Raw genomic sequence first — 21,835 nt, 5'->3', positions numbered from 1 at the left:
GGAGGAGAGGAAAAATAAGGGAGATCAAAAGAGAGGAGGTGTAGTGAGTACAGGAGAAATCAGTTCACATCACAGCAGTGCAAAGAAAAAAAGAGGCGCGCTTGAAATGTCAGAAGAAGAGAGGTGAGGAGGTGAGAGTCAGATGGCTTCTACAGAGTCTCCGACAGCGACTGTTTGATCCACAGCTGGCATGAAAAATAACAGTTAGGATTTGGATATCAGCCATCTGCCACCTTCTCAACAGCAGCCAAGGTGATATTTCAGTTTTCAAGTAGGCAGTTCTGGAGAAAGAGAGGTGATTGTTGACTCCTCCACACACCCACCACGCATGGAATTCAAGTGAGAGAGGGAGAACGAGTTTGTTTTTGTAGAAGAAAGACTGACTGGGTAAAGTGGTGACATAAAAAGAAATTAATTTTTTAAATTTTTACTCTCATTTAAAAACAGCAACCGATTTGTTATTTCTCCGGAATTACACTCGGCATAAAACCCAGAGAAACTTGACTGCATTGACATCCAGTCGATGTTAGGTTAGGGTATCAGGGTTTGTGTGTTGCTTCTATATTTGCAGAATGTTTTTTGCTCTGTTTTTGTTGTTCCATTTGATTTGTAAGTAAATTGCAGCACATTTCTCCTAATGAAAATGATCATTTCCACTCAGTATCTGCCTTAGGATTCTCCATTTATTTAATCGTTGGATTTGGAGCCACACGTACAGCCCAATTCCTGCTCTACTTGATCATCCCTCATGCATTACTGAATATTATAATTGTTTAACTAAATTACTCCAGACAATGCATTGAGGTAGAGATTCTCAGAGCAACTTTCAAACTGAAATATAACACTCCCAACCATTGAACTCAGAGTGGTGAAAAGAAAAGACAAAATAAATGAAGGGAAGATGGCCTATAAGTGTTAGCATAAGATTAGAACCTTTCAGCTACAGTATGCACCGATGAAAACTGCTTCACAAAGAAGTTTTAAATTAAAACAGAAATCAGTGTCAGTCTTCTGCCAGCTAAATAAAGATGAGGACCCATTGCACTTTGAGACAAAAAGAGTTTCAAAGTAGTTTGCAGATAAACAAAATATAATGTTCAGCACACATACCGTTACGGTCGATGGCAAACGGAGTCCCCGCTGTGACAATTTCGTAGTTGCAGATCTGGCTGTACTGAGGTGAACAGTCTTGGTCCCAAGCTTCCACCTAAAATATTTAAACAATAATTCTTCAGCAACTGTTCCGCCGGCAAATATAACAATTTTTCATTGTCATCACATGTATGTAGATAATATCCATAATCTACAGATCCCAAATGACTTGAAACGGAGGCAGTACAAGACTAGGACAAGGGAGGAGTCCTTAGAAACACCAGACTGAGGTTCATTGGTTACAGGTGACAGTATCATCACTGACACTGAAAGCCTCAGACAATCTTCATGGGAAAAGACCCAAACAGATTAAGGACTTTTCTGAATGTGCAGCTGAAGGGCATTTGATGAGTTCATGTCTAGAGTCCATAATATCATCAAACAATCAGACAATCTGCAGGAATCTCTGCACAGAAGGGACAAGGACAAAAACCAACACTGAATGTCTGTGACATTCCATCCCTCAGGCAGCCTTTGACTTAAACACAACTGCATCAACAAAGATGTTAAGACTCAACCATGGGAGACACACGCCATAATCCAACTACATCCAGAAACAAAAACAACTTCTCTGGACCCTAGTTCACCTGACATGGACCATGTAAAATGTAAAGAATCCAGTTAAGGTAGAATTGATACCAGATTGTTACCAGCATAATGGGCAAACCAACATCTCTGAAGGATCCATTAATACTAAAAATGCATACTGGGCTTGGCATAAAAGTAAATAAGTCCAGATCTGCAACCTGTTGGAAAGGTGTGGCACACTGAAAACCACAGAAGAATTGACATTAACATAGAAATACCTGCAAAATGCTGTCGTAAATCTTCCCCTCTGTTATGGATGCCTTGTAAACGGACTCCCGAAACATGGGGCAGAACTCATTGATGTCATCCACCTGGACATGCACCACTGCCCTGTGGGAAGGAAGCAATGAAAACACAAGAGCCAGGATGGATGAGGCGAGAAGAGCAGGAAAATAAGTACAAGAGTTTACAATAGAAAGAGGAAGTGATGAAGAGAAAGAAGAGAGGATGCCATGAAAGAACAGATGGATGGAGGAAGAGAAGGATGAGGAAAGAGAAACTTTTGCAGATGACTCAACCATGTATATCTTTATTTATATGAAGGTAAACAAGAGCAAGAAAAATAAAGTTCAAAAATCTGTTTACAGATTAATTAGGGGTTTAAGTCTGTAAAACAGAAGTGAATAAAATCGATTTGAGTATTTTTTCATTGTCAGATGGACTTCCATTAATATTTAATGCCTATTCAAGCTTTGTGGAAAAGGCTTGTCTGACAAACGTTCGTTTTTTTCAAGAGCCAGATGTGTTTTTCAAGGTTCAAATGGATCTTTCTCTTTTCCTTTGAGTGTCTCCCTCTTAGTTTGATATGCATAAACAACCTCTGCTGCTGGACTGGGGGGGCTGAAAGTGTTAACTAGATGCTTTTATAGCATCAGTGCACCAAAGCATCTAAATGAGGTAATATTTCAGATGTAACATGAAGTTTACTTCTCCAGTGACCTTCTCTGACAACAACTCTCCATGTATTTGTCAAGACACATCTGGCTAATTAATGATATTAGCTTAATGAGGCCTATTTGGAATGTCATGTAGAGATAATGAGAAGCACATACACACACACAAACACACACAAAGCATCATTTATCATCCACTAGAGAAATACATCACTGATGCCTTTGCTGTTAATTTTTTCTCACTTGTTCTTGCCCACAGATGCTTATCTTGGAGTTTTGTCTCACACTGGAGGACCAGAGGGCTTTATCTACTGCCGTCCACGCTCCAGTGTGCCAATCTCAGTCAAATCGTCTCGCAACACACACTTGATATTTACGGCCCAATACGGGGATATTTATACATCTCGAGAGCAGAACTACTGGTTAATTTATAACCGATGTTTTCTGAGAAAGATAATCTCCACCCAACGGTTGGGTTCTTCCCCAGCTGACAGATGATGTGGATAATTTTGTGAGACACGCCAGCTGGTGCTGGCACACACACAGGTCTATAGAAGGCATCGGCGTACTTCATCATTCTGATTTTCCCAGATAGACAATAGATTCAGAGGGAGGTCGAGGTGGAGAGACGGTGTCTTCAATCAGAGAAGAGAAGTTGCAGGAACAAAACAAACAGCTTTCTGTTAAAAAAACAGTCACACAGTCAAATGTTAGTGACTCATTTGTGAAGCTGCTTGTCTCCTATGGAATTATAACCATCCTTAAATTTCCTTGAAGAAAAAACAAGGCTGTGGGGCGGGGGATGGGGTTGTTTCTACAACATGTTTTATGTCCACTTCAGAACAGAACCATTTCAACAGCTCAACAACTGAGTTTTAGTCTTTGTATCAGAATCACTTCCTCCAGGCAAGATTTCAACAAAGTGGTGTGAAAAGAAAAGCTAACTAACCCTAACTCCAACCCCGTTCAACGGGAAATAAATCACTGGTGTGGAAACAGGATATTATCCCTGACTGAAATCTCAACAGTATCATGATGACAGGAGGTCAGCGTTGCTCTCCTGCTGTAGTAAAAATAAATTAGATTGGTTCGAGACACTCATGTTTGACTAAATCTACTTTAATGTTGGCTAAATAACATGCTGGCAAAGGTTGACTCACTTGTGGGATTTCTTCCAATCAGTCCCACTTGGCCCGGCTCCACAGTCGTAGGCCTGGATTATGAAGGTATACTCCTTCTGGGTCTCACAGTCTACAGGGCTGGTGGCCCTCAGTACTCCTTCTCCTGATGTGCGATTCAAAACCACTGCCTCGAAGGGAGCATCCTGACCAAAGATCTTAAAGGCACAAATCTCCCCTGAAAAGACAGAAAATACAAAACAGTGCGGCGAGAGAGAGAAAATTATAGAAGAGCCAATAATTATGAACACATTAATGAAATGGGGAGGACGGTTTCTGCATTTGTCAGACTTCTTGGTGAACAATGGGAGGTTGAAAAATGACAGTGAAACCACAGAAATATGATAAGTTTCGGAATATTAGTTCCCCAAAAGAGTGAAAATCTTGCCCTACATGTCTCGTTCATGACCGAGAAGACAGATTTGATGCTTAACTGTAAAAACTAAAAAGAGAGACAGTTAGAAACTGGACTGCAGAGAAAATATTCTCCAAAACTGGCCTTTTTTCGCTGTTTGTCAGACTCGCCGTTGGTCACTGATTTCTGTCAGCATGAGTTGATCACAAAAAAAATGAGCTAACAGTTCTTGTGTTTACTGACTAGAAAAAATATTGTGATATCTCGCCCACCAACAGAAAAATTAAATCTGTTCAAAATGAGTGAACTGTTTTTGCTTCACTTATTTGTATGTGTATGTTGATCTGTAGCATTCATCTTTTGCTCCAGTGGATGGATTTTGGAAAATCTCCCTGTACAAGGAACAATATGCTGCAGCATGGGCTGATATCCGTCGGAGCACGGTGGGACGCGAGAAAAAAAACAAAAGCTTCTGCTTCCACGACGAAATGAGACTGACAACACAAAAATAAACTTTCTTTTTTCCACTTCTGCTTTCGTACTATCATGTGCACAGTATTAAAGCTATTCATGTACCCTTAACCTAATTCAACTTTTCAAATCCCCTTTTTGGTGAAATAATAATGCTCCAAACCAGTGGATTTAAATGCTGGATCCCTAAGCAATTTCCTTGACATCAATCCCTTGCATTTGCTCCTCATTGTTACCCACTGCTGCCTTAGAATGTGGCTCATATAGATGAAAACTAATAATAAACATATAATAAACATGAAGCCATGTGGTAGAAAGGTGATAAACATTGATCCGGCCTGCACCATCACACACAAAAACTTACCAAATAAGGTCTTAAATGGGGCCACTCTGGGGAACCGTGTTGAGAACATCAGTAACTACAATACACCGTTGCATCCGTAATACAGAAACCTTGACCTGGTGGTCAAAACCATTTTCCGCTCCATGTGCTGCAGCAAATTTATTTTTTGGGATCATATTTTGCAGCAAAATGTTAGGAAAGATAAAGGAGAGACGTGATGTTCTAAGGTGTACGTATGTTAATGGTAATGATGGAGATTTCCACCGTGTCAGAAAATGTGGACACGCACACACACACACACACACACACACACACACACACACACACACACACACACACACACACACACACATACACATACACGCAGATACACATACTTTGTCTTATTCAAATCCAGTATCATAGATTTTCTTTTTTACTTTTGAGGAGTCGACCAGTTGCCAAAGCAGATTGGGAATAAAGTGGAAAAGTGAGAATAAGAAAGATTTACCGTATTTTCCGCACTATAAGGCGCACCTAAAAGCCTAAAATTTTCTCATAAACCCGTAGTGCGCCTTATAATCCGGTGCGTCTTATATATGGATTAATATTCATATTAATATTGGTTAAAAACATCGCTGAAAAAAAGCCGGCAGTCTGACCGCCAGTCATGCCGCACTCCGCCACCAGAGGCGCACCCTCACGAGGCACTCGTGCCTATGCCCCCTAACAACGGTAGTCAAGGGGCGTCACCTAAGTCCCAGCTCTGAGTGAGCTGCTCATAGACGGTAGAGTAGACTGTAGGAGCACCGGTGATTAAGTAGCAAAACATAAGGAACTTTCAACAATCCTATTAAGTTTGACTGACTGACTGATCGCGGTATTTCCTAACTATTTGGCATCAGAAATAACCCACTTTAAACTTAATTGGTCTAAAAAATGCCATTGTGCTGTCATCAGGAGTCTAGTGACGGTCCATTCTATTAGTCTGTGGAAACACACAGAGAAACTGGAATAAAGGTGAATAAAAGACCCTCAAAGCTGAACTTCCAGCCTTTTCTGAAATTTCAAGAGCAGAGTCACTGCTAGACAAAGGTGTCAGGTGTGCTGCAATTGATTTACAAATGTAATTGATAGCCCTGGGGGGGCGGCGCAGGGGCGCATTCAGGCTTGTGTATTCTGTCTGCAGCGACGTGCAGTGAATCTCACGGCGGTGAGACACCAACATTAAAGTCAGTTCTAGGAGTAAAACAGTGTCATATTTGCCAGTAAATTAGCAGCCTGACATTAAAAACTAGTTAAAAATTGTTTATGACACACAGCAGCAAATAGCTGCACCTCACCTCCGACTGGACTACCGATTGATCGAAACAATATTTAATTAATAAACGAAGACGAACGTCGGAGCTTAAATTTCTACTTCGAACTTCAGATCAGGAAATAAGCCGCTCTGTTCGCACTGACTGCACTCGTAATGAATTTAACCAGTTTTTAATGTCAGGTTTTTAATATGCATGTTGACTTCTTTCTCAGATGGCAAAGTGATCAAGTGATCAGGTTTCCTTGATGAGGCTCAGAATGGCTTATTGACATAACAATAGGAGCCATTCAAAGGCAGTCAGGAAGTCATGAATGCAATCACGACTGTCTGAGCAGCACGGCTCTATCTAGTGGACGGATTGCGCAACTACAGCCGCTGCAGTTTATCAAACAAATTTTACTTATTTTTTAAGTAAGTGTGTGTGTGTGTGTGTGTGTGTGTGTGTGTGTGTGTGTGTGTGTGTGTGTGTGTGTGTGTGTGTGTGTGTGTGTGTGTGTGTGTGTGTGTGTGTGTTTTAAGTAAGTGTTTTTAAGTAAGTATAAGTGTGCCTTATAATCCGGTGCGCCTTATATATTAAATAAATTATAAAACAAAGAAATTATTGAAGGTGCGCCTGATAGTGCAGAAAATACTGTAATAAAAATTTTCAGTCAAACCTGAACTGATAGAGATTCTAAGGAAAAATGTAGCTCCTTCAATGTTATCCTTTTTTGATGTTATGATGTCATGTTAAAAATGTCAAGATGGATATGATGAACAAACTAGATTGCATTGCTCGGCGGGTAAGCACTTTTTACCAAGAAGACGGAGGTTAAACTGGTGGTGGTACGTTAGTTATATGGGATTCAGGAGACGCTACTCTATATTTAAATATTTATATATGTACATGTGTCTATTTGAGGGATGTGACCAGTGGAAATGCTGGAGCTCCATCAGCTTTAACAGTCATGTAAAGGATTTTTACAACCGCTGTAAATATATGCAGAAAATAGTTTGAAAGAGTAGTTCTTGGTTAATTGATATTGTGACTGTATTTCCATCAGATGTGACAAGTCAATTAATTAAATATAGAGAGCAGATGTATGCTAACCGCCAGAGAGAACCTGAGATCATGAGAAAACGTAATTAAAAAGTCGCTATGGTTGCTGTTCTATTGAACATTCCTGTTTCCAGCAGATGACAACACCTGATATCCCACCTGCCGATTGTCACACTGGCAATGTGATACCAGGAAATGAACACTAGGCACATCTAAAAGGTGTGAATGACATGATGGTGCGAGAAGGAAACTACAGGCCTACAAGTAAAAAGTCTCTGCAACTGAAATTCCATTACAGCTTTATTTCAATAGGGAGAGATAATGAAGCAAAGATGATCAGTAATTACAACAGATGATATGCGATATGTGATTAAGTTGCTGTTATAATTAATTAAGTCTCAGAAATTCTTAGAGTCTTCAGGGAGATATCATAAAAATGAAAAAAATAGTCATCTTCCCTGAGCAGTAAAGAGATAAGTCTCTAAAAAAACAGCCTAATTTATCCCCCAAAGAATGCGTCGTAAACCAGCAGGAATGAGATGATTAAAAACAAAGACATAATCTGCTCAGAGATGGAACATAATGTCACCCAAGACAAGTGCAAAAATTTGAATTGATTGAATCAACAGTGTATCGTGAATGAATTAACAGTGATAATAATAACAATACCCTGGTGAAAATGTAATGAATCCTCCTGAATACCCTGCTTTTAACGAATTACAAAAGATCTCTAACCTCTCAGTCAAATTACTTATAAAAGTGGAAACCTGTACTCTACTGCACGAAATGATCAAATATTGCTCCCTCAGAGCTTCAAAACATTTTAAACTTTAGTACTGTGAACATATACTACATCTACTTAACATGTTTTCAACAAGATCTTTTTCAATTATCATCACAAACTTCAGAATTTATCCCAAAAAATTGTTTTCCTCTTTTATTTAACACAGCGTTTTACACTTGTTTTGAATCCAGGATGAATTAATTTAATCATTTGATCAAATTAGTTTTTATTGATTGTGTTTATGTTATTTTTTGTGTGTGAAGTCAATTTATTTTGGGTATTGTTTTACATGTAACAAAGAAAAATATCTGGAAGTCTTAAACCTTGGAGTGTGGGTGTTTATATGAAGTTAAGAAAAACAAGTAATGTGCAAAAATATACTTCAGTGGAAAACTAAACAGATTTTAAATAAGGAGGTAACACTTGTCTTGAAGCTAACTTCAGATAAAGCCAGAGTCATCTTTTGTAAGGCCACAGTATCCTTGACCTTCGGTTACTGAAGTCCAACGGGTTTACCAGTAAACTGACACACTGTGGTCGATCTCTCGACCTTTTCTACAGGCATTCCAGGCGTTTATAAGAGTGCAAAGGACAGACAGACAGCTGAAAACTTAAACATTGGCCAAGATGCTAATGATCAGCTGTGAAGATAGTTAAAAAAAATATGTAGGTGACATAAATAATTTTCTTGGAATTGCAAGACTGACAAAAGCAAAGAATGTGAAAATAATAAGTGCTAACTGTAACAAGATGCTCATTAAAACTGAAGGAGGAATCGGCGTGTTGCGTCAAGAGGCAAACGAGGTCAAGATGTTACTTAAATTTCTTTCTTTAACTGGAGTCTTTTTACCTATTTATGTCAAGAAGACAATTATGTAAACTAGATGGGCTGCAGAAGTCACCCTGAGTTGGAGGAGAGGTATTTGCGTATTATAAGCATGGATAAGAAGAATGTGTCCAGCTCTCCAATAAAAGGACCCAGGATGGCATCAGAGGAACTAAATTGGGATGAGGGATTGAAGAGGAGTGAAAATTTAATCCCGCATTAATGAGTGGCCGATACAAGAAAACATTCACTATGACCATCACCACCAGGAACGAGATTGTGAGACTTAGTCTCGTCCCATAAGCGCAAACTCTAAGGCCTGACTTCCAAAAGTATTGATGACAACCTGAAATGAACTCTGATAAGCCTCAGAGACAATAAATCAATCACGCTAATTCATCTCATCATTCGAATCCTGTTTTTTGTCCATCTGTGTGTGTTTGCTTGTAGACATGACAGCATCAGCAGTAGGAGCTGTGTATGCATGTGTGTTTGTGTGTGTGTGGTTACAAGCTTTTAATTAAGAGTGTGTCTCTAAGCATACAGTTTGCCAGATTTAAGCCTTGATTCTTTCCATCTCCTCCTTCAGTATTGAGCCACAGTCTCCCTTGTTCCTCTCATTTAATTAATGACTGGATTACACTTCATCCCACTGCTGACCCACAGATAAATCCTAACCGCACTCAGTCAGACGCATACAAACACACACAATACATAAGCTTACACATATTTATACATGGAGTTCAAAGTAATAAACTGAGCAAAGGAAGCTTCAAAAACAAAAATAGACTTTTGAAACACTTATGTAGATATTAAATGTTGTTTACAATGGTTTACAACCAGTGTAAACAACATTTATACTGAATGTTGTTGTTTTTTTATATCCATATCCACCCTGCTCAGTAGATATGAATATAATAGACATGATGTGTAGTTGGTTAATAATGTTATTCATCAAAATATTACGATTGATTATACAGAAAAAAATTTTCATGCCCATATTCATGCCCTATCTATAGATAGATAGATAGATATGGATATTATACATAAATCCCCCCAACTGGAGTTCAGATGCTGCTGCTGCTGGTGGCTAATGAGTCTAATGACACTGATGATATTATGAAGTTAGTAAATCTATGAAAACGGGGCAGCGCTGGGAGGTGGAGTGTGCAAACCAGAGCAACATAATGAACCAGAGGTGCAGAAATAATCCTATTTCGAAATACAACAGGAAGATGATGGGCCAACACTGAAGGTGTGTGACTGTGTGTTAATAGATGTGACCAGATGACGTGAACAGATGATATCAATCAACAGCCACGGCGATGAGAGCAGGGCCTGACGACTGAGTCTATGTGAGAGATGTGAATGACAGGATGGTACAAGAATAAAATGAGATCTGAGTGGCCTTCATAAGGTTTGCTAAGCGTCTTTTGTAGCTTTGACAGAGAAAGGAAGACAAGAATAATGAACAGAAATGAGGGTTCAAAGTCCTCATCTAACCCTTCGTCCAGCTGGCGTTAATGAGGTTGTCTTTGACCTGTCATGGACTAAGCAAGGAATCAAAAATATATCATGTAGGAGATCTCACTGACTAAATCTTGCTCATATTTCTAAAGTTGATTGATATATTTTATAGTGTTCTTCCAGTGTTCTGCAAAAACAAGGTGAGTGCAAAGTGCCACGGATGATATTAGCTTATCTTTACAGCGCTGAATCTGTCTGAGATATTTGTAGGTGTGACAGAAAGCATTTAAAGAAAACACGTTATTAATCGTAATCAAAGAAAATTCCACTATTAATCTTAATCAAAGTAAAAGGGAGCAGCAGCCAGGTAACTGGATGATAAGCCGGTAAATGTAAGCCGTGGCTTCTGTAGGTTTGATTCTGCTTGACATTCAGGTGTTTGAATCCCAGTTTAAAGAATTACTACAGTGGTTTATACCACAAAAAAGAGGAGTGCTACAAAAGCAAGGTTGATCCGCAATAATGTCTGCATCGATCAGAAGGTCATCATCTCACTTTCATCCCCTTTGCCGCCCGGCTAATGTGCTTTTTGGTTCATCTTTCTATCTGCAAAGATATTTGGTTGACGAACGGACGGACGAACACACGAACACTGACAATTGCAATACATCGCCGCTTTGAAGCGGGATGTAATAATAATAATAATCTTCTATTCGGCTTTTCCATTCAGGGGTCGCCACAGCGAATCAGTTGCCTCCATCTAACCCTGTCTTCTGCAGGCTACCTGTGATAGTTTGCCTCTTCTTAATTGCATCTGGGAAATCATCCCACCGTCCACTTGACCTCCGGGAGACAAATCAACAGCACACAAAGACCGGCTGTTCGCCAACACATCCAAACACACACTCGTTCACACCCTATTCAAGGGCTGCTGGGCTGGGGCCTATCCAATAAAGAAGACATTCTGTTGGGAGGTTTGGTGGTCAAGTCATGTAATTAGTGTTAATTGCAGTCTGTGGAATTGCGGGATTTCAATTCATAACATGAACTGTCGCTGTTGACCGTTCATTGAAATGTGTGAAGATGTTATGAAACTCTGATGCTGAGAAGGAAGGAATTTTGACAACAGTTTGGTATGATAAAAAACAACAAAACAAACAAAACACCAGGAGCCTTAATGTGATCCACTGGTGGCCCAGTTTAATTTGCAACTTTTAAAGTTACTTGTAATTTAAGGATGGTTTGTGCATTTTTGTACAACCAGATAATGGTAAATGACAATCTCAATCAACAGAGGCAGAATTGATTAAATGTCTTGTGCAGCTCTTGCAGACAGCAAGAAACAACAACAAAGACAGACCTTTTTAACTTCCGAATTTCATGACATTAAATGAAAACTTTGTACAATAATAAAGAGGAAAGCCTATCAAAAACAAGCCGGGACTCACAAGCACTGAGGAAGATACCACAGACATCTAGTACAGAGGACAGACAGATACAAAGAGTGGACTAGGAAGTGACTGAAAAGAGGAAAGAAGTTGCACAAAGATGGACATGGAAGGGGGGCCGGGGGGGGGGGGGGTATGGAGAGATAACTATAGTATGTGAACAACTAGTGTGAGCATAAATAGAACTAACAAACTGTAGAGGATCTCAGCTTTCCCTTCTCCTCACCTTCCCTCGTTACTTCCGTAACCCTTCAACAAAGTTTGCAGCAGTAGGTAATTATTCTGCTGTTATCATCGCGGCTCAAATGCACCAACCCACTTGCTCCCCACCCCCCAGTGGTCCACACCAGCTTCTACACTTTTTTTCCCTTCTCCCCCTCCTCCCTGGTCCTCCGTCACCTGTTGTTGCCATGACTGACAGTTGGTTTGGTTCCGGGGTCACACCTGACACTCAGGTGGTTTCTTATTTGACAGGAGTTTTATGCTTTGGGGATGATGGTCAGTTGATTGTCAGATCTGCAAAGACCAAAGGTGGCTTGTTTTGAGATGCTGGTCTGGATCAGTCTCATCTAAATTCAGGTTTTAAGAATCAAAACTGCAATAGATGTCTTTGTACAGGATATATATTGTCTCCCACAAGACCTCAGTAACACATCTTCATCCTCTCCATGTTGTTTAATCTTTATAGTCGTGAGTTGCCCTAAAAAACCATTGCAGCTTCATGTATGACGCTCGAAATTGGTTAATCCTGAAAGACATTTAAACTTGTTTTTTTATTTTCGTTAAATGCATTTATTTTAACTACATACTACCATAGATCATCACACAACCTGAGGCACAAGGAGTTTCCCTTTGTCTTAATTTGTGGATTATTTTAAGTAGTGCAAACACCGAAAATTGAAACATTCCATCTGACTAGACTCAATTTACCCAGTAGATTGAGAGATTCATCTCCTCTTTGCAATCACTTGAACTCAACTCTCTCTTCACATGACCTCCTTTTTCATGTAATTATAACCTAGTTTTGGAAACACTTCTGCAGGTGCATGTAAAAGAATACCGTATGCTCATAAGTTATCTCATATTTACTCTTTTATATTCCTTTATTCTTTGTACTACATAGCATGACCATATACATGTTTACATCTCTGTTTAAGTGTCTTGCTATGCATTGAGTTATTTTTTCAGGGAGACAACAGCAGCAATGGGATCACTGGAGTGATAGTAGGGGTCCCTTGAGCAGGATGTGACCCCTGAACTGCTAGTCAGGAAGGTGCCTGGTTGTTGTCTTTTAAGGAGAGGATGCCGTAAAAAGAAGAATTATTAACTCTTTTATGGCATCATGCCACAGGTGTTGTTTTACTGTTGTTTCCCCCCATCCCTTAGACACTTACCATTATTTTTATTTTACTTCATTTTGAAATGATTTTCACCGAATCATACACACACACAATATTCAAAAGTAACTCATACTTAAGTGACAACTGTCACATCTACAGATCAGTTTGTTTGTGCACACAAATTCATGCAATGACAAGAACACCTGTGCCGTTCTTGTTAAAAGCACGTGCACAGTGATAAAAATAGAAGAAGAAAAACATATCCATGCCCGCCCGGGGATATGCATACCACAGTTTGAGAATCAATGAACTACTGGACTAATTTTGTGAATCCCTAACGACGGCTCCTAGCGTCGACATTGAACTTTTGTGTGTGAGCTGGAAATATTTCATCTCTTCGACTTCGAGGCTGCAGCGTTTGAGGTGGAGATCCAACCTAAAAACCCAGTGATCAGGATATGGCGTTACCTCAGAATCATTCATTTACTCTCTCTGTGTCGCAGAAGAGTTGCATGTAGGTTTGAAACGAACTTCGTCTGATGAAAGCAATGTGGATCTTCCCACACAGAGATGTCTGGAGTTGTGGGATTAATTTCTTCTTCTTTTCCTTGTGGCTTTTCCCTTCAGGGGTTGCTACAGTGAATCAGTTGCCTCCATCTAACCCTGTCTTCTGCATCTTCTTCTCTCACACCAACTACCTTCATGTCCTCTTTCACTACATCCATAAACCTCCTGTTTGGTCTTCCTCTAGGCCTCCTGCCTGGCAGTTCAAAACTCAGCATCCTTCTACCAATATATTCACTATCCTCTGGACATGTCCAAACCATCTCAGTCTGGCCTCTCTGACTTTATCTCCAAAACTTCTAACATGTGCTGTCCCTCTGATGTACTCATTCCTGATCCTATCCATCCAGGTCACTACCAAAGAGAACCTCAGCATCTTCATCTCTGCTACCTCCAGCTCTGTCTCCTGTCTTTTCCTCAGTTACACTGTCTCTAGGACATGGGTTCTTAACATGGGTTCGATCGAACCCTTGGGGTTCGGTGAGTCGGTCTCAGGGGTTCGGCGGAGACAGGGGCCAAGACAAAACACCCGACACGATGTGTTGGGTGTTTTTGCCAAACATACACAAATCACTGTGTACGTTTGACACATCGTGTTAATTCATGAGGACACGCCCCCCTTAGCCATCACTGGCTGCAGGTGATCACACTACATCGATTAGCCTACCTGTGCTACAGGGGGATTTTGCGCACTCAGTAGTCGATGTATGCCTGCCACGATGGTACGTTGTCTGATTGCTTTCTTAATATTTTAATTCATAGTAACTATGTTGAGCAAAGAAAGAAAGTGGTCGGACGAATATGTGCAACGTGAATTTACATGTACAGTACTGTATAATGGAAAGTGATGGGAGTCAGCATTCTGCATGATTTGCAATGTCAAGTTGAGCAACTCTAGTTTCGTGTAATACTGTGTCGTTGGCTAAAATAAAGGAGCACTTCCTTAAGCTGCATGGAAACAACAGAAAGACTTTGCTGTGAAAATGTCATAACAGTAGCACTTGTCAAGGTGAAGCCACGCATATCTGAACTGGTCTCTCAATAACAACAGCAGAAGTCACACTGATTTGTAGTTAGGTCATTTCATGTGAGTTCATGCACTGTCTTGGTTTTGTTCTTTGAAAAAGGTGACATTAATGCACAATTTATTAACCAGTAAAACATATACTTATGTCTTAAATTTGAATTTATTTTTTTATTTTTTTACTAAAGAAGGGTTCTGTGAGTGAGCATATGAAACCAACAGGGTTCAGCACCTCCAAAAAGGTTAAGAACCACTGCTCTAGGCATTGATGCCTAGGCAACATCGCTGGTCTCACCACAGTTTTGTACACCTTTCCTTTCATTTTAGCTGAAACTCTTCTATCACACAGCATACCTGACACTTTTCTCCACCCATTCCATCCTGACTGTACACGCTTCTTCACCTCTTTTCCACACTCTCCGTTGCTCTGGACTGTTGACCCAGAGTACTTAAAATTCTCCACCTTCTTGATTTCTTCTCCCTATAACCTCACTCTTCTTCTTGGGTTCCTCTCATTCATACACATGTACTCTGTCTTACCGTGGCTAACATTCATTCTTCTCCTTTCCAGGACAAACCTCCACCTCTCTAGCTTCTCCTCCACCTGTTCCCTGCTCTCACTGCAGATCACAATGTCATCTGCAAACATCATAGTCCATGAAGATTCCTGTCTAACCTCGTCTGTCAGCCTGTCCATCATCATAGCGAACAAGAAGGGTCTCAGAGCTGATCCCTGATGCAGTCCAACCTCCACTTGGAACTCCTCTGTCACACCTACAGCACACCTCACCACTGCCTTACAGTCCTCATACATGTCCTGCACCGCTCTAACGTACTTCTCTGTGATATGAGATTAATTTGCGCTTTAGAAAGTGACCTTTTAGAAATAATGTGAAACTCACTCCTAATAATTACTTCTCCGGTTCAGTGTTATCATTTCTAACACTGCTTCTTCCTTTCAGTCAATGTCTGGATAATCGGGCTTCTGTAAAACCTGGAAGGAGGTTATGTTTCTGCAAAAGTAATTTGTCTCTTCACCCCTAAAAAATAAAACGTGTTCCTCCATTCCACCAAGTTTTTGCGTAATCATGCTGCCTGATAGGCAGAGCAGAGCGGGTGCGAAAATATGACCTCCTTGATGGAGAAGGGATGGCCTAGAATTAGCCTTTTTGAAACTCAGGAGAAAGATAAAAACAGCTCGGTATCTCTGTGACAGGACGTCACCTGGCCATGCATGGATTCAATCTGCTCTCCTTGTCAACCTTTTCCATACCTCACATCATCTGCTCTCCAAAGTGACATTGGTAATCACATGCTGCCAGGTACAGCAGTGCCGTAAATGTCACAGTGTCTCTGACTACAACTTCTGTCTGCTCAGACACAAAATGTGTGTCACTGCAAATCACAAAAAAATTGTTGTATGTAAAAAAGTTGTATTCTTATTGGATGACAGTTGTTTGTGGTTCAGCCTTATTTTCAATTACATTCCTTATCACAGCGGTGTAGATATGAATGCCACAAAGCAGTTTCACCCGAACAGAAATAGGCATTCCTCATCTCATCATGACGTCAGCGGACACTGAATGCCTCATTAACACATTTATCTTATTCTTTTTTTGTCACTCTTTCCTTCCTGTCTCACTCAGTCCCCAAGTTTTTGTTTGTGATGAGCACAAGCATGCAAAATAATTTCCATAAAATCTCTTACACATTGCACAGTAACATTATTTATAGCGAACACGGCATCAATGAAATCTGACAGGTGGCATTTGAGTGCTTCGGGAGACCTTTTGCCTGATAATGCATACTTATTAAAATAACAGCTAAACTGTCAGTCGGGTGGCAGCGGGCTGGGCGGCGAGGCAGCATGACGCAGCATTCATCAGGAAGGTAAATTCAGAGGAAACGTCTAGAAAGGAGGTAATGAGCAGTGCAGATTCGATGTGCCGTGGAGGTTCAAACAACCTAATCTGTCATTTTTCATTGATCGCAGCATGCTCTTTGTGTTTGTCATAATACACGACAGGCAATAGCTCGTGTGAGCATTGTTGTCGTGTTTGATCATTCTTTAGCTAAAAGAAATGTGTTTTTTCAGAGGGAACTGCTTCATTCATTTATGCAGACTTGTTACCATAAATTACAGTGCGACGCAAGCCGTCCTGTTCATTTTCAGCTAATTCTGTGTTCCTGGTCCAAAATGACCTCCAATTAAAACTGATTAGAATGTATAATCAAACCTAAACTGATGATGGAGCTTGTGAATCTTATAGAATTTAGACTTCAATTTGCTATTCATGACATGACCTAACTGATCCAAGGTCGTACGACTCAATGTGTTGTTAATAAAAAAGTGTCATTTAAAATACTCAGATGAAGTGTTGTGCACTAATTATACAGAATATTACAGTCAAAATTAAAACTTTGAGTTATTTTGTTTTGACAGGATCTCAATGGTAAAACTAAATTAACATCTGTTATGCCTGGCCTGTTGTGCACCCAGTGTTGATGGAGAACTAGAACTACTCAAAAGAACCTCCAACCATATTACAAGATGATTAATGGAAAACATAAAAGAACCACAACAAATACAAAATTACCATCAATTACAAAACATTTTTCAGTCAATTGTAGTTGTATTTTGTATGTTCTTGTGCACTTATTAAACACTGTGTGCTGGTTGCTGCATGTGTCCTACAAATTAATGCACCGTATTCACCGCACATGAAGCTCATTCATCCATAGGCGTAGTTCCTATAGAGGTTACCACGGAAACAAAGAAGGGGAGCGACATGTGTATGTCTAAATAAACATCTGATATCTGATTGAGCTCATGTCTGAACTTGACGCACTGACTGATCAGCCAACTGACAACTTGTAAACTGAAGGAGTACAACAGGGTTAGAGAACGGTGCCGTTGTTTTATGGAATTAATTAAGTTTCAGTCCCTGACAGAGAATTAATCCAACAAAGTGTGATGCACGATAAGGAAAGATCTCTTTTTGTTACCCATCAGACCAGAATCTGTCACGACATAATATCTGATCCATGTGGACTATGAGTTCACAATATCGTGAGCTCATAGAGACAGCACTGCTGAACAGTTAAACGACAGAAAAAAGTCAAGAAAAGGGCTTAGAAGGGCAGGAAGGGTATGCTAGCAGAGCGTGTTGATCCGTTTTTACCACAGGAGATTGGACACCACAGATGAGGGAGTTTTCCTCACTTCCCTTTTTTGTCACGTTGCGTTTATTCTCACTTACTCTCACAATTAGCAGTGACAAAAAAATCCTCGGGGAATAAAGCTGAATAAAAACCTGTGACAGAATACTAATGACACTACAGGAAATCATAAATTAGATCAGCAGCTGCAGTGCTGTTGAGCTCAAGACACCGTGCCTTGGTTACAATGACTTTATGCTATATAGAGCCCATTAGCATGGTTCATTTTCTTTTATTCTTCTTTTTAAACTATTCACCAACATTTTCAAGACCTCATTGAAACTTCGTCTTGACAAAAATAGTTGCCTCTGTCACCTCTCTGTTTGCATTCAAGGACAGAGCACAGCTGGGGCCTCAGGTTTGTCCCTAACACTGTGCAGACTGATGTTTACTTGTTTTTTTACTTTTGGTTGAAGATTGAAGGTTTTGAAACTGTGTTTCCCCTGCAATTTCTTTCCACAGCAGCACTGTTTTAGATGATGTGACACCAGCCAAATGACATTGTAATCATCATCACAAACATTTACTGATAATGAAAAGTAAAGTCACCACTGGATTCTGCATTGAGATCAACTTTTTCCTCAAGATAAAATTCTCTCCTTGCTCATGATCTGTGCAGATTTCTTGAAGGCCCTTGAGCCTCAAGAAGCTGTCAAGATGTCTTTTATTTTGGCAGGAACATCTGAATGGAGAGTAAAACCTACGCAAGGCTTATTCACATGGAACTGGGTTGTAGAATCGGCCCATACGGGTCACAGGGTTACCGTCCAACTTGATATGTCTGGGTAAACCATTGTTTCTGGCATGCATGTAAAGAAAAGTGTTGAATGAAGTGTGGATTTCTTCCTTTTACAAATTGATCCATGTCATCTGTCAAATCAAGATGAATCTCAGTCCATAGAACATGTCAGTGGGTGTAGAGGAAGTCTCCTGGTTGTAACTTTAACCTACAGATGTTGACAGGTACACTAAAATGAAACTGTAGAGTTTGTGCAGACGTCTGAACCCATCCCTGTGAGACATGTAGCATTCTTTCATATTTTTACCATAAATATAAACACACTATAATCTGAACTCACAGCCATGAGACTGCATGAAGGGCGGCTCCGTCCTCTCATCCCTCACCCTGTCGCTGTGTGTGGGTCTGGTGACATGACAGCTCATTCCTAGACACTATTAATGATACTGCTCCTGTTTTCCTGCTCTGACTATCATCAATCAACCAGAGCCAGACCGGTCATTACTCTTTCACTAAATTACAACCCGCTGCATGAGACATAAAATAGGTAATGGGCTGAAAATTAGCCAATTACAATCATTACACTGCTATAATTGACCCTGGAGACCCATGTCCAGCAGCACACGTTCTGACTTTCGGAGGGTATATGTGTGTTTGAGGCACTTAATTAGGAGTAGATTGGACCATGAGGATGAAATCTAATTTATTGAACGTCAGCGATCAAACAACTGACTGGTGGTAAAGAGGGAGCATTTTGATGAGGCGCTTAAATGAAGATTACAACAAAGAATAGCAAGGGAGCAACCATCAACATAACTTTTAGCTGAAACGTTACGTGTTGTAAAGTTTTAGACATGAGACAGAGTTTTGTCAGTGATCCATGAACAGAGCATCAGTCAAGTCCAAACAAGGATATGGATTAATTTGAAGTACAGATCAGTGTAAGAATAAGCATGTTCACTGTTTAATATTTTACTATCAGTATATTAGGATTAACAATCAGGGATGTGACATTTTTGAAAAGTAACAAAATCTCCAACCTGCTTGTGAACTTGAATTTACCTAGCACTGGCTGGTTAGCATTAGAATTTTAGCCAAAAGGTACATGAACACATATTGTATGAATGAGACCCTTGATTTTCAATAAAGTGTAGGAGTTAAACTTTTTATTGTTGTTTTATTTGACTACTTAAATTAAATCTGTTGTCAAAGCGCAACAACGGCCCATCAGCTCCTGGAGAGCGTCAAGATTCATGAACTTTGTGAGCAGCCCTTCAGAACATTCTGAAACAAACTCGGCAGTATCTGATTCATCCTCCTTTACATCTGGTGAGCCTACAGCACTAGATACTTCTTTGGATATATTCTATGAAGATGACTAACTTCAAACTAAGCTTAAAAATTACGGTACATTTCCATGGAAACAGCTTGGTGTATATTTTGTGAGACAAAACTTAAAATGAACAGACAGACGGACATATAGCACATGATTATAAACCCCTGTCATATTATTCATCATCAATATCAACTTGCGAAGATTCCATTTACTGTAATTAAGCAGAGGACAGGCATTTATGGATGAGAAGACCAGGAATTATAGAACGCAGACAGAACAACTAAGATTCAAACCAGTCAGCAAAAAACGGTATGAGGTGAAGTTCAGAGGGTGGACTGACAGTCAGATGATGGAGGATAAAATTGGTCTGTGTGTCTGGGGTGACATACATAGGTCCAAAAGCTATATAATCCTATTTTATGGTTGTATGAACAAGGCAAATGGAGTGAGGAGGATATGCAAATCTCTGTCTAATTGGCCTGTCAGGATCCTGAAGCCCCGTCAAACTGCTTTAAGAGAGGGAGCGAGAAAGAGAACATAGAGAAGTTACTAGAATTTATTACTGGATTAGTTTCAGCTGCCCTTCACTGCACATTGCGTTAAGAAATTTCAGCTCGCATCATGACCATGGGACCAAGTTCTGTCCATGAAAAGCGGGTTCTTTCAGCTGTTATTTAAAGAAATGAAAGGCAGCACTTCTCATCACTCACTCTCCACCTCCCACCACCTCATGTCTGTCTCCTCCAACCACAACACAGACATCGCCAGTAAACAATGGCTGGCTTCATCTGCAGACAACATGAGGAACAAAAAAAAATCACTGCAGATGAATTTAAAGGAAATTACAACCATGAAAACTGGAAGAAACCTGTTTTTTTTCCATCAAATGTATAGTCCAGGCAATTTTTTTTTCTTTTAATACGGTACATTGGGATGAGAGTTTATCTTGTATAGTGCTGAGCTTGCTGTACCCTAACATTTCAGTTTACTCGGTCATGTCACCCTTTGTTACACTTTTTCCTGCACTCACCTGTAAAGTTTATGATGATAACAGAAGCCCATTTGCTTCTCAGAGCCGTCTTACTTTAAAACCTTTGGTTCTTGATTTTGGAGAGCAGCAGCTAAAAGCTGCCTCTTGCCGTTTTCACAATTGTTGTAGGTAGAGTTTATCAGCTGTCTATGTGAGACAGTATTAGCTCTGTGACGTGGTTGAAAAAGTTTACAAACGGCATGCGGATTTTTAAAACAGAACTTTGTAATAAAGATCTTCAATATGCACTTGAAGGTAGAAATAATGAAAGTGAAGGTGTCTTACTTCAGCACTCATTTCTTATTGAGCACTTAGTTTATTTCTTACCACTGTGTCTGTATGTTATGCGTATGTTTGTTTGTTACAAGGATTACAGAAAAAACCGTCATGACTTGAAATCACAGGGTGGATGCAGCCCTTCCTCCCCGGCTTGAGAGACGGTGGGCTAACCAGAGCGATGGTGAAAGAAGGGAGCAGCGTTACCAGCAGCAAAGCAGCAAATCAGAGAAACGTGAAGTATTTTTCTATTGCTTCACAGAGGTTACGTCATAAATGCATTTAAACATGCTCACGCCTCCACATGACGCTGCCGGAAAGGAACACATTTATGGATTTTGCATGCATTTGAATGAAGCGCATGTGAAACACAAATACACACCTGCAGCTCCTTTATTCATCGATGAAAGAGCAGAGATGGAGAAAGCACCATAGCCTGATCACCACGTTTTTACCCTCACAG

General features: G+C 40.1%; 1 protein-coding gene across 1 annotated transcript in view; it reads right to left on the bottom strand.

The window, feature by feature from the left end:
- clstn2a (calsyntenin 2a) overlaps window positions 1-21,835 on the bottom strand; it is a 101,060-nt gene that overhangs the window by 23,491 nt on the left and 55,734 nt on the right. The window contains exons 3-5 of the mRNA XM_068340571.1: window positions 3,794-3,989; window positions 1,959-2,070; window positions 1,111-1,207 (exon numbers count right to left, since the gene is read on the bottom strand). Coding sequence (XP_068196672.1) covers window positions 1,111-1,207; window positions 1,959-2,070; window positions 3,794-3,989 — 405 coding nt within the window. The remainder of the gene's footprint in view (window positions 1-1,110; window positions 1,208-1,958; window positions 2,071-3,793; window positions 3,990-21,835) is intronic.

The sequence above is a fragment of the Antennarius striatus genome, chromosome 18 (genome assembly GCF_040054535.1).
Source record: "Antennarius striatus isolate MH-2024 chromosome 18, ASM4005453v1, whole genome shotgun sequence".
In the NCBI taxonomy this organism is placed as follows: domain Eukaryota; kingdom Metazoa; phylum Chordata; class Actinopteri; order Lophiiformes; family Antennariidae; genus Antennarius; species Antennarius striatus.
This window is presented reverse-complemented; position numbering and strand designations above follow the sequence as displayed.